This window comes from Beta vulgaris, chromosome 6 (assembly GCF_026745355.1).
Source record: "Beta vulgaris subsp. vulgaris cultivar EL10 chromosome 6, EL10.2, whole genome shotgun sequence".
Taxonomy (NCBI): domain Eukaryota; kingdom Viridiplantae; phylum Streptophyta; class Magnoliopsida; order Caryophyllales; family Amaranthaceae; genus Beta; species Beta vulgaris.
Window position 1 is genome coordinate 237,155 of NC_079207.1, and position 14,197 is coordinate 251,351.

A 14,197-nucleotide genomic window follows, 5' to 3' on the forward strand; every position below is an offset into this window, starting at 1 on the left:
TATATTGATTACCGTGATGTTTATTGTATTCTCTTAGTCAACTGTTATTTCGAATAATCAACTGCGTAAAACCACTCTAATGAGTAAAGGACTAGAACGACTATTCATATGTTTTAATATTATATACTATAACCAACGATTGTAATAACGAATAGACGATAATAAATTCCAAGATTTATTGAAATGATTTATTATTATAAGCATTATGATTGATATATAAGTCTGTAAATAGCTATGATGATAACGAGAATAATGAAAATAATAAACATGAAGCGATGATGTTAATAATAATAATAATAACAATAATAATAATAATAATAATAATAATAATAATAGTAATAGTAACAATGCTAACAATAACAATAGTAATAGAAATAAGAACATGATTATTAATAATAACGATATAAATACTAATAGTAATATAGTAGCAAAAATGTTAATAATGAACAACATAACACGATAAATGTGCATTATGTTGTGACTATATATGATAAAGTATAAACAAACGATTTTTTCAATGTGTTTAATTATTTTAGTATAAATTTGGTATTAAAATCATTATAAAACCAATCTAATACTCTGTTGATTATAAATTAGTATAACAACTTTTGATATGTTATGATACTATAACAAATGACAATCATATGTTTATAACTACGATTCATATGAGGCCTAAATTATTATAACGAGGGTTCATATGTTCTACAATAATAATATATAAACATAACAATAATTTATATAAACGAGTAAAGTTATTACATTAAGACTTAGATTATTGGCTATTGACTTATTGCATTTGTGAGTAACTCCAACAGAGTATATAATTGAACAATATATGTAAAGTCACTAATGAGCAATCATCAAACGATTAAGTCAAATCAATTTGTGTAAACATTCAGTTACAAGTTTATTTTACTAAAATCTCAACTTCTTTTAATTTTTGCTAAAACTCTAACTTCTTTAAAATCAAAATAAGAGGTTAATTGTTAACAAGGTTAATCTACCATAAGCCAATAAGTTAAAAAGTACTTACTACATAATAACTTGTTAACAACCATATAGTAACTTAGAACTTAGTCAGTTACTCAATTAGATCGACTAACTTAGTAATTCACTAAATTGTTAATTGTTATATATACCAAGCATAAAAATACTAATTAATTGATAATTGATAAAGTGATAACATATTAGTGATATTAAAAAGTTAACACAATAACAAGTATCAACAATAAGACAAAAGTCAAATTGTAAATGCAATTATTAAGACATTAAGCTATAATCTAAATCATAATATCAAGCCATCGACAAATAATTGACTAACTGTTACTTATGTCTTAGATGTTAGCATTAAATTAATGCCTAATCACCGCATGTAACATGTTCACATATTTTTAAACTAGTATTACATGCACGCAATGCGTGCGATAACGTGTGATAATAAATAAAGTTAAAAATAAAATTAATCGAGTAGAAAAATTATCTTTACATTTTATTTTTTCAAAAAACTAATGTTCAGTTTAAATGTCCTACTTTCCCCCTCCTTTTTCATTCAAATGAAATAGTTAGTTTTCCTCTATTTTTTTTCTTTTTTTTCTTTTTCTATTTTTTGGTGTCCCCCATGTGTTGCCTTATATAATAGAGATTATAAATTTAGAAAAATAATTTCTTAAAAAAGAATAATACTAATTTAGTTTCGAAAGTTTATAATTTCTATTAATTTCTAGTAATACTACTAATTTCTAAAGTTAGTAACTAATAATATTAGAACTAGAAATTAGAATACTCAAATCATAATAATATCAAAATACAATACTTGTTTATTAGTAGTTTAGGCTTTTTTTTTTTAAAGGGAAAGACCATTGATTTTAGAAAGATGAGAATCTAACCATTGATTTTAGAAAGATGAGAATCTAACCATTGATTAAGTTAGCAATCCATGTGATTGACAACTCTCAATTCTCATTGGTCAAAAACTGATGTCAAAGATTATGAATTAAGACCATTGATTCAATAAAGATCAAAATCCAACCATTGAATTAAATCTCTTTCTAACCCTAACCCCCTCTTCCCTCCCATCCTCATTCCTCAGCCCCCCTCACTCTCACTTCTCCCTCAACCGACACCTACTCCTCCTCCTCCCTCTCATGGTAGATCTCCTTCAACAAGTAGAGGATCACTGAACCAAGTAATTCAGTGGATAGACAACGGTTCTAGAGTCGGGTGAACGATGAAATAATCCAGGAAACGCAAAACTTTCCGCCATATTATCACAGAAAATCGACCTTTTGGTGTCGTAATCTATCATTATATAGTATTTAGGCATATATAGTGGTTTGATTAGTGACTAATCCAACCTGAACATTATGACAATGATGGGAAATGTGGTAGTTTCACTTGTAAAAACCACATACAGAGAGGAACAATTCCTTCAACATGTACATAGAATAAGATGATGTAAATTTTTGTCGATTTTAAATGTTGGAGATTGAGAAAGTATCTACTTTTTTTTTTATTTAAAGGCCCAAAATGTAGTTGTATCTTTGTTCTTGATCTTATGCTTCAGATTATAGATACAAAAGTTATTGTTTTCGCAATTCATCTCTTCATATTATGCTTCAGTGTCTTCCATTCTTGAGAAGTTTATAAACAATCCCTTTGGTTTAATACATTCAATTTCCACTTTCAGTTTCAAAGATGGCCGAGTGATTTTTGTTGAAGAAGCAAAACCGAGATCTCCTCTTCTTTTCCTTTTTTTTTTTTTGTCTTAGATCTTCACTGTTCTGTTAATATTCTTTTTTTTTCTTCTTCTTCTTGCTCTTTTCTTTATCTTTCAATATGAGTAAAGTTAACTGTAATTTTTTTTTTTGTTTTTTGTTTTTTGTGTAACTTTTAGATCGTTTTTTTTGATTGATGAACTAATATAAGAGCCTCCTCCAAACATACTTCTGAAATATCCAGTAATTAAAAAAACAGAGATCAACATACATCATACATGTTGACGTTGTGACTTTAATAATATATACGGTTTTTTCACCATATACCCCTGACAAATTTTTTTTTGCACCGTATACCCTTTCAACTTTCCAAATTCATCATATACCCCTCACTTTTCGAAAAATACATCAACTTACCCTTTTGACTAACGGTGTTAGACTTCCGTTAGTCATTAGGCCCTAATCCTCTCCTAATCCTAATTAACTACCCTAAACTCTAAACCCTAACACTAACTCTCAACCCTAAACCTAACCCTAAAAGCCCACTAGCCCCTTACCCACCCCTATTCCCAGCCCACAGCCCACCACCCCCCTAACCTACCCTAACCCTAACCAGCCTCACTACTTGACCCACCACCACCTGACCCCCACCCCTGACCCCCAACCCTGACCGGATTTTCGCAGCCTACCCCATCCCACCGGATTTTCGAACCACCCACCCACCACCCTCCCCTTCTCCACCCCAGCCGCAACCCCCTCCCCTTTCCCCGGCAAACCCTCCCCTTTCCTCGACAACCTCACCCCCTCCCCATCCCCTTCCCCCGCTGACCCCCTCACCACCACCTCGTCACCAACACCACGCCTAACACCATCGGACCGCCACCCTCGAGACTATTCGAACAACTCCTCTTTTCCCTCTCGCTCTTTCTCTCTCCTCCCCTCTGCTCGGCATTTCGCGTGCCGTTTCGAAGTCGTCTGCGCAACTCTCCCCTCTGCTGCGCTTTGCTCTGCCGCTGTCGTCTACACGACTCGCTTTCTGCCGGAGGTTTGGGGGAGGGGGTGCGGATGCGGGGGAGGGGGCTGCGGGGGGGGGGACTGTCGGGGAGGGGGGCTGCCGGGGAGGAGCGCTGCGGGGAGTGGGACCGCCGAGGAGGGGTTGCAGCTGTGGTGGGGTGGGGGTGGGGTGGTTAGGGTTTAGGGTTGATTAGCGTCAAAGGAGGATTAGGATAGGTTTAGGGTTAATTAGGTTAGAGGAGGTTAGGGTTTAAGTTAGTTAATCAGAGTTAAGGGAAAATTAGGGGGTTAATGACTAACGGACGTTAACGCCGTTAGTCATTAAGGGTAAGTGGATGTATTTTTTCAAATGTGAGGGGTATATGGTGAATTTGGAAAGTTGAAAGGGTATATGGTGCAAAAAAAAATTTGTCAGGGGTATATGGTGAAAAAACCGTAATATATATCAATAGATATAAAATTAAAACAAAAGATTAATGTACACCAATAATTCAAAAATTAATGAAAATAAAAATATAAACCATTACATGATATTGAAAGTGTAACCCTCAAATAGTCAAATTAAATGTAATTTAATTTTTTATTTAATTAATTATTAAATGTAAGCAATTTTATAAATTAACATATTTAAATTATTTTGTAGATATAAAAAAAATAATTGAATTTTAATAATATCTTGTTGATTACGGTCGGGTTCGGGTTTGAGAGCAGGTCTGTCTGAACAGGTCAAGATATAATCTTGCTGGGTGCCGGTCAGGTCTGGGTAATCCCAGGTCAGGTTTCGGTCAGGTCTGAGAACTGACCCTCACAGGTCGAACCAGGTTCAAGTCAGGTCAGAATCAGGTTGATCCAACGGTCAGATTTGATTCTGACACCACTAATGTCAATACACAATCCACAAAATTCTTTGATTTATAATTATTGTATTTGCTAATAAGACCAAAACTTTCGTTTTTATACGTGTAATTTTGTCATATTGTCATCTAATATCTAAAAGTTCAGAAACTTTTCGTCCCCCTTCATTAATAATTTGATTGGTCAAAAAATATAATTTGGCCATTTTGGTTTACCAAAAGTATGAAATGAAGTCCCGTCTAATTTCGCTCAAAAATTTAGGGGTTATTAGTTAAATGCTGTCCTAATTTTTCCTACTAACATCCTGTATATATACTTTTTATGTATTTATATATAACATTTTCTCACTTTCCCACTCTTATACATACTCACTCTCTTTCACTCTCCCACTCTCAACCTTTCTGTTTACAATACGTTCAACTTTTTCGAAAATTGAAAATGTTCAAAAAGTGGTTGGGCGCATGTACCTGTGGTCAGTCGCCTATTTTAGGCGCACCTGACCACAGGTACATGCGCCTAGAGCTGATCAAATTAGACTGACTCGGATTTTTTCCGGGTTTCGGTGAAATTTTTTGGCTTAGTTTCGGGAACGACTCGATTTTTTTGGGCCCTCTGGAAACCCATCGTAAGAAGAATTTCCTCTGTAATGCCCTCAAACAAGGTCACTCATTCATAGACCTAACAAGTCCTGGTGCGGCCCATGATCACCTCTAGGACGGAGGGAGTATCTCTAATTATCCAATACTATAACAGTTATTGAGTTTTTGAAGATATACGTATTGAGTTTTTTTAGGCCCGTTTTCGAAAATGCATGATAAGAAGAATTTTCTCTGAACTGACTCGTAAAAGGTCACTCACCTAAAAACCCGACAACCCCAAACCACAACCCCCTATAACAGTTATTAGGAGTAGATATGAATTATTTGTAACAGTTACAATCTTCTAGTAGTTAATAAAATAAAGGTTGTAACGACTACTGATCTACATCCAAATGATTTTCTCCCTTTCTGCAGAAGAGGTCAAGATGGTCAAGATATGGTTGGAAGAAATTTGTCATTATGTAATTTGATTTCCATGATGTCAAAAACTATAAGGTAGTTGTTGAATATGTCCACAAGTCAAAAAATATATTATTGTCTTCAAAAACCCCACAACCTCCATCTCAATCTCATCATGCCAAATTGCCAATTCATTTTTACTAGATCCATATATAGAACATTGTGGCCGTGTTGGTCTTTATGGTTGTAAAGCACCTTGAGATCATCTATTCCACAAAAAAAAAAAAAAAAAAACTATGAGCAGGGGTTGATAATCTACTGTTAGGTACTCTCTCTGCTTTTATTTATTTGCTATATTTTTCAAAAAGGGTTAATTTTTTTTATTTGCTACATTTCCTTATTAGAAGACTTGACCCACCAAAAAGTATTAGTATTATATTTGTTTTCCCTCTTCTTCCACCAAAAAGTACTATTTTTTTTTTCCCTTTTTCCACCCTATTTAATGCTAAAGGGGTCAAAAAGTATACTAAAAAATAATGAAAATAACATCTCCTAAATTCTTGTGTAAACCAAAATGTAGCAAATAAATAAAAGCAGAGGGAGTAACTTATAATGTCCTTACTCCTTGATCTTATTTTTGACAAAAAGAAAGGATCTTTGTATTTATTGTCTTAATGCACTTTAGTGATTGTACACCATTAAGCAGGGGGATTCAGCCAAGAATCAACAAGCCAACTATAGAAACGGAAGAATGGGCCATATGAAGCCAAAACCAACACTCTATACAGCCTACAGGTCATATGCACAGATGGATCATGGAAAGCGAATATAAAGAGAAAAGAATGGCAAGCTGCGACAACATGGACATTACAATCTAGTAACGACACATCAACCCATATTCAGAAGATTTTTGCGATTTCTTCATTACAAGCAGAAGCAAAGGCAGTCTTACAAGCAACAAAGGATTTCCAGTGGAGATGCGCAAACATACACGTCAAAACTGATTGTAAGGAAATAATACAATCACTCAGGAATCAAGATACATGCAACAAGGATATCGTAGCAATCATCAAAGAAATTAAACAGTTAGCCACCACGTTCCAGATGTTCAAATGCACCGAAGTTACAAGAGAAGAAGTTAGATCGGCACATAATCTAGCCAATCCAACAAGAAGGCTTTAAATATTTGTTTTACCCGGCCCGCTGTAAAAAAAAAGCCACTGCCAGTTCTTTGAATATCCTGCATGGTGCTTCGGGTAGAGATATCCTAATGCTTCTTGTTGTTAAGACAGTTGACTAGCTGAGTCGAGTCAGTAATAATGGCCAGGGGCGGGGTAAATATGGGCAAACATAATGAGGGTCCTGTACAATTTCCTTAAAAAGGCCATTCTTTTGTAGTTTAAAAAAGATAGAAGTATAAGATTCGTATTAACTGTTGGCTAATGGCGACTACCTTCAAAAGTTTAAACAACAAAACTTTGATTAATTTCATGTTCTCATTCTTCCTTCCCTTACACTTTTACTACTAATCCAAATGTTTTCTTTTGTCTAATCTTTCAACAATTAAAAATAGATATATTTTGGGGCCCTTATATTTTGGGGCCCTATTACATGTTCGTGATTGCATGGACCAAAAACCACCCCTGATAATGGCTACATACTGATACTAGAGGTTGGAAGCCCACCTAAGTGCATTAAGACATGCTTTGGCCTCCGCTAGTAAGGCCGAAATGGAGGTGAAAACAGTTCCCTCGTCCACACAGAGAGGAGGGATGATTGATGATCCAAGCTGCACTTGCCCTATACGATATTTGGACCAAGAGCCATTTGTTTCTATGACAAATTGTGGTGCCGCCTGAAGTTGTTTTCAGATGTTGACTACAAGGAAGCTTGAAGGATTAATTAGGCTGCTAGTACCGGGATCCTGACTCCTTGGATTTTGTTGAGACGTTCGGAGATTCTCTTAGGCTTCCTCTATGCGTTGTCGAACCTCACTTTAGATCACCTGCTGACTGGGAAAACATGGGTATTCCTGTCCTCCATAAGCCTCATAGAATAGTCACAAACAGGTCGGTGCAGTCTAGGACTATCATGTCCGTCGTTTGTCCGAAAGTAGTAGAACCAATTCTTGAGCCATTCCTTAAACGAAATATGACCATCGTGCCGAGAGTTAATGCTGAGATCACTAGGGCCCAATCCCCGACCAATTGACCACAGAAACGAAACAAATGTTGTAGGTCCTTGTCAGACATACAAATGTAGCATATGTTCGTATGTAAAAGCTTACGACGAGATAGGTTATCCGCAAAGGCAATGTTGTAATATCAAGTAGTACTTGGTCTAGTGGTAAAGAGAGCACCTTCCAACCTCAAGGTTGGGGGTTCAATCCCCCACTAGAGGCACTTTGAGGGTAGGGATTTCCCTTACTCTTCCCTCTTACTCTCAAAGTGTCTGGCCCATTAAGACCCGAGTAGGATTCGGACCACTTTTTCTTACCAAAAAAAAAAATGGCAATGCTATAATGCCATAGTTTTCATAGGAAAAAATTTCATTTAGACATGATGTCGAGATCCAAATTATACGAGAAAACTTTCCCTGTTATTTTGTACAAAAAGTTAATCATAGGAAAAAATTTCATTGAGACATGATGTTCGAGATCCAAATTATACGAGAAAATTTTCCATGTCATTTTGTACAAAAAGTTAACTCAAGTGCCCAATTACATACAGAGGATTTTTTTTTGTGTAAGAAGACAAGATCAACAAGACAACAACATTGAAAAGAAAAAGTTTTTCGGTATATTTTATGGAAAGTAAAATTTCAAAAAATTACCTTTTATAACTAATTTTTAAAAAAAATTTGTCCAAAAAAGTCTTTTAAAAGTTTAATTTTGCTAGAAAAAACCTCTTAAAGCATTCTTTCTGAAAAGAACCACAAACTTATTTTTTTTGCAAGATGAAATATATTCCCGTTTATCGGTGTGGTTTTTGAGATGAATAGGGATGGTGTTGCAGTTAATGGAAATAGGGGGTTGAAGAAAGATAGAAGGGTCATCGTCGGAATTATGAAAAAACACACTGAAAATGTGAATAGGTTTCTTCTTGCAAGAATATTTGAGTTTGTGGTTTCCTTTTGCAAATAATGTTTTATAAGGTTTTTTTTTTCACAAAATTCAACCTTTAAAAGGTTTTTTTGGCAGATTTTCCAAAAATTTTTTAAAAAATATCTTATAAAAAAATTATTTCAAAAAACTACATTATATAACAAATTCTCTTCAATATACTACAAATTTACGTTTAAATTTAATACTAATTGATACTCCTTCCATCTCAAAATATAGTTTTGGGAGGCAAATTTTAAAATCTTTGACCAAATATTCTCATCAATAATGTGTACAAGAAAACATATTCATGTGGGATTTTGTTAGATTCGTCTCAACGTGTACATTCATGATATCAATTTTTTATATTTTTTTACTAATAAGAAGGAGGGAGTATCAATTAGTAATAAAATATAATAGGTCAAAGGTATGTCTTGGAGACTGTGCAAAAAGAAACAAGAAATATATCTGGGACGGAGGGAGTAAATGACAATTGTCGTATGTGTTGTTGTCGATGGGATAGCGACAGGGGGAAAAACAATTTATGGTGACTTAATTATTAGTGATTAAACATCATTTATGGTATAATGATAGTATATTAAAAGAATTTTGTTATATAAGGTAATTTTGTGAAAGAATTTTTTTTTTAAATGTAATTTTTATAAAAAAAGGTTGATCATAAAAGGTAATTTTTTTGAAAATTTTCCTTTATACAAATTGTGGCAAACTTTATCTTGAATTTATTTTATCATCAGCAGATAATGAAAAAATCACAATTAATTTCACCTCAAAAGATTGCTATAAGTTCTAAGTTACACCTATTTTTCTTACTAATTAGTTTTGGACCATGATCTTTTTAAAAAAAAAATTGAGATAACGCCCTCCTTCCCTCCCCAAAAGTATAAATAAATAATAAAAAAAATCCTACGTACGAAAATTATAAACAATAACAAGTTGTTGGGTAGGAACTAAGAAGTATTTGGAAGGAAAATAATAAAAAATATATAAGAAAATTTATTATTTTTTAATGTCTGGTTCAAAAAATAAAAAAATAAAGTGAAATTAATAAAAAGGAATTGAAAGAAAATTCTTTAATAAAATTTCACTTTCCCTCTTTCTCAAAAGTAGGGGGATTTGGGAGGAAAGAAAAAACTTAAACCAAACATGGAAAATAAATGTTTTTTTTTCTTCTTTTTCTTTTTTTACTAAAAATGAACCAAATAGGTTGTAAAGGAAATTCCGAATTTTCCATGATTAATTTTGATTTTCCATGGTTAATATATATATCATAAGTGCTATATACAACAAAGAAAAAATGTTAAATACAACATTTGAAATTATGACTAACTTAACCATGGATAATTTTATTTTTTTTTAATAAAAAAAGAAAGAAATCTTGTACGCAGGGGTGCAACAATGTAGCAAAATACATTACCATAAGTACTTGTGCACACAAGCCAACGTGTCACATTTATTTATAAAGTTAGATGCGTTAGGGTTGGAAAAAAGTCTGAAATGAGCCTATCGCATCCCCTAACATAATAGCCGGCGTCTAGAGTTTTCGTGTCATGTTATATTATATGTTTGACGTGATAGGGGTATGGCGGGAATGGGTCATTTATCTTTTACTCCCTCCGTCCCAAAAAATATAGTTTCCATTTCCCTTTTTTCACGATAATTTATGCAAGTAGAATCTAAAAGAGATATTAAGATTTTTTGTTTATTTAAATAAATTGTATGGAAAAGATGATTTTAGGAGAGAGAATGAAGAATAATTGGTGAAAGAACATCAATTGTAACATTTTGGTTGAATAAACAAAGGAAACAACAAAATTCAAGAAGCAAATAAATGATGGAACACGATTTTTTTAGACAAATTACGAAAATATGTAGATATAAAGATGAAAATGGGAACTATATTTTGGGACACCCAAAATAAAAATGAGAACTATATTTTGGGACGGAGAGAGTAATATGTTTTGTTGTATTTAACCTTTTTTTGTTGTATTTGATCTACCCTCGGACAAGAGCCCAACCTAAAGGTCCAAGCACTTGAAATGAGTGGAAATTGTTTGTAAGGGAAATTCTCCTCCAATTTCCCTCACTTGGGGCTTGTTCTCTTCGGCATAAAACAACTGAACTGAACTGAAATGAATAGTGATATGTGAGAGTAAAAGTATTGTCAAGAGTTGAACTGAACTGAACTGAACAGAACAGATATGATATGATATGATCTGAATTGAACTGAATTGAACTGAACTGAAAATAAGCTGGGGAGAACAGACCCTTGGTGGGATTCGAACCCCTAAGATCATGAGATGAAATGTCTACCAACATAACCAAGCTAAGCTTCATATTTTTACATGTATATATAGAGCTACAAAGAGTTTTGATGTAGGTATTATTAAAACCTAGTTCTTTTGAAATGTGGCTCCTCTTGAAGGAACTCGGGAAGGGTATTGTCGATCAACGTGTTCACCCAATGGTCTAGTTCCTCACCATCAGTGATATGCACAAAACTCTGTGCCTCTTGATTAGCACTAATTACATTCTCATTATTCACTTCATTTATACTATGTTGCTGTTCTTGGTTATCAATATAATGATGATTATTATTGTTATTATCAACCTCTTGATTATCCTGATGTTGATTATTCTGTTTTTGCTGCTCTTGCATTTGTGGGAGGTAATTAGAAATCGGGAAATTAAGCTTAGCATGTGGACCCCGAAATCGGACAGCAGCTCGATCATACTCCCTAGCGGCATCCTCGGCGGTGTGGAACGTTCCGAGCCACACTCGGACCTCCCGGTGTGGGTCCCGAATCTCAGCTGCCCATTTCCCCGATGGCCTTTGCCGTACTCCCTTGTATATGCTCTTCTTATACTTCCTCTTTTTTCCGTTGGTACTAGGAGTAGAATTTGTATTTTCATAATTTGGCGGGAGTATTGGAGTCGTGGCAGGAGCTAAAGGAGAACACGTGGACAAATTCTGATAGTTTTTTATGGCTTCTTCTACAAACTGGGACCCATGGAAAGGATCACCTGAAATCACGTGCTTCAAAGCTGTTACCATGATATTCATCTCTTGATCAGAACTCAATGGCCAACAATCTGGTTTCTCAGTTTTTGCTGCTTTCATTATTATAACATTTTTTTTTTTTTTTGATGATTTTGGACACTGAATTTACAGGTGAATGCGCATATATATATGAAGTGGCAAGTGGCCAAGTGGGGACTTGAAAACAGAGAACTGAGAGAAGACATAAAAGGTCCACACCTTTCACACACGGGTTAAATGGTCCACTCCACTGAATAAATAAAACATACTGCCTAAGAGCACCATTACTCACAATTGAAAAAAAAGATCATCCCACTCTCTTTCTAACTTTCTCTCTCTAAAAAATTACATCCCACAATCTTTTCCCACTCATCTCCTTAATCATGAACCATTTTCAATCATCCCAACTACTTTTTCCTCTCTCTCTTACTTTTTGACCCACCCAACTACTTTTCCCTCTCATCACCCAACTACCATCATACAATATTTTATTATTTACTTTTTAATATTGAAATATTAATTACTAATTATATTTATTATTAATTAATTAAATAAATAAAATTAAAATTAAAATTTTAATTCATTTTAATAATTAGCGTATTAATTAGTGTTTTCATTAAGTAATTAAATACGAAACTAGTTAGCGTTTTTAATGATATGAGACACAATTAGCATTTTTAATATAATTTTAAAAACGAAATACATAAAATGCTACATTGGTGCGACAATTACAAACTTAATTAAGAAAAAAAGTGCATAAAACTTCTCCATATCAAAATTTCAAACTTAATTAGCATTGCCACCAAATTTCTGACATGTATTGGCAAGTCTACTCCAACGACCTTTCAACATAGCAGCATTTCTTGGAGCAATTTTTGTTGGGTGTGCTATTCTTCCTGCCTCGAAAGCTTCCCAAACTTTTCCCCAGAAGACATTTTTCCTTGGTTCGTCCCACTCACCTTATCAAGGTCGTGTTCGTAAATGCGGAGATCAGGAGTTCATCTTCATGTTCATTCCAAACCCTCTTACCACAAGAAACATCAGAATCATCATCTTCACGGTATGATAGGTTGACATTTTCATATTGAGGAGAATAATTTTGAGAATTTCTTATAATTAGGATGATTAGGATCCATAATTTAAGAATTTGAAAATAAAGAGCAATGGAAGAAGAGTTAGAACAAATAGAAGAAATTAGTGAAGAGGGAGAAAATTAATTGTGTCCAAAATATAGCAAAATGGGTCTCTATTTATAGATCTCGAAAAAATAGAGCCGTTGGTTTTTTTTTTTGATTTATATTTTTTAAAATATAACCGTTGTAAAATTTACAACGGTTATATTTTTAAAACCAATAATAAGCTGACAAGTGGCGTGCTGCGTGACAAATGTCACGCTGCAACTGGCGCTGACACGCGTGTCAGCTGCCAGCCGCAGCGTCAGCGAAAGCAAATTTTTTTTGCCTGAACTCAACGCAAAACGCTGCGTTTTGCGTTGAGTTCAGGCAAAAAAAATTTAGGAATTGATGATCTGGCTGTGGGTCCCAACCCCACGGCTGATCATCAATTCAATCGTTCCATCCCTTTTTTTTTCCCCACTCACCTTCAATCACTCCACAATCTTTATTTCAATTGTGGTTAAGGCCCATTTTTTCTCAATCACCTCCATGATCTTATTTTCCAATCATGGTTAATGGTGCTCTAAGTGCCTTCTATAAACGAACTTCTTGTGTTTACTTTGCTATCCAACATTGAAATAAAACCCTTCTCGTTTCATAATATAAGTCTTATTTTTTAAAAAATTATGCCAAAATATAAATTATATTTTTATTTTTAATTAAATAATTATATCCAAAATACACTCATGTAAATAATTTAATTTCCAAAATATCTTTATAATTTCACCTAGGACTGATTACCAGATAATGTCGTGTCGTGTTCGGGTTAATAATAAGCGGGTTCAACATGTTCCAACCCAAATCGAACTCGCTTATTAAACGGGTTGAAAAACTCAACCTTGACGTGACCTTGTTTATTAAACAGGTTGTCTATGTAACCCGTTTAACCAGTTAACATATTTATTACTATTAAAATTTATTAGTTTTCAACAATAAATTCACATAAAAGCATGCATGATTAGATTTTCTTTTTAGTATTTGTGTTTTAAAATTAGTATTTTTAAAAATTTCACCAACTTTTCAAAAAAAAAATATATTTTAATGAGTTAAACGGGTCAAAGCAGCTTAATTTTGGGTTGAAAATGTCAATCTTAGCCTAACCCATATAATTAAATGGGCAAGCCATGTCAACCCATTTACTTAAATGGGTCAAAAATCTCAACCCAAACCCGCTTATTTCAGGTCATGTTCGAGTTCGGTAAACGAGTAGGGTTAGTTTTTCACAGTCCTAATTTCAGCTTCCAATGCAACATTATTAATGACAAAATGGAATCTTTTACCTA

General features: G+C 33.9%; 1 protein-coding gene across 1 annotated transcript; it reads right to left on the reverse strand.

The window, feature by feature from the left end:
- Positions 1-10,920: 10,920 nt before the first annotated feature.
- Positions 10,921-12,007, reverse strand: LOC104883779 (ethylene-responsive transcription factor ERF109). Its single transcript, XM_010668338.4, has one exon. It carries the CDS (start codon positions 11,818-11,820, stop codon positions 11,086-11,088), a length of 735 nt encoding a protein of 244 aa, XP_010666640.2. The 5' UTR covers positions 11,821-12,007; the 3' UTR covers positions 10,921-11,085.
- Between the last annotated feature and the right edge of the window lie 2,190 nt (positions 12,008-14,197).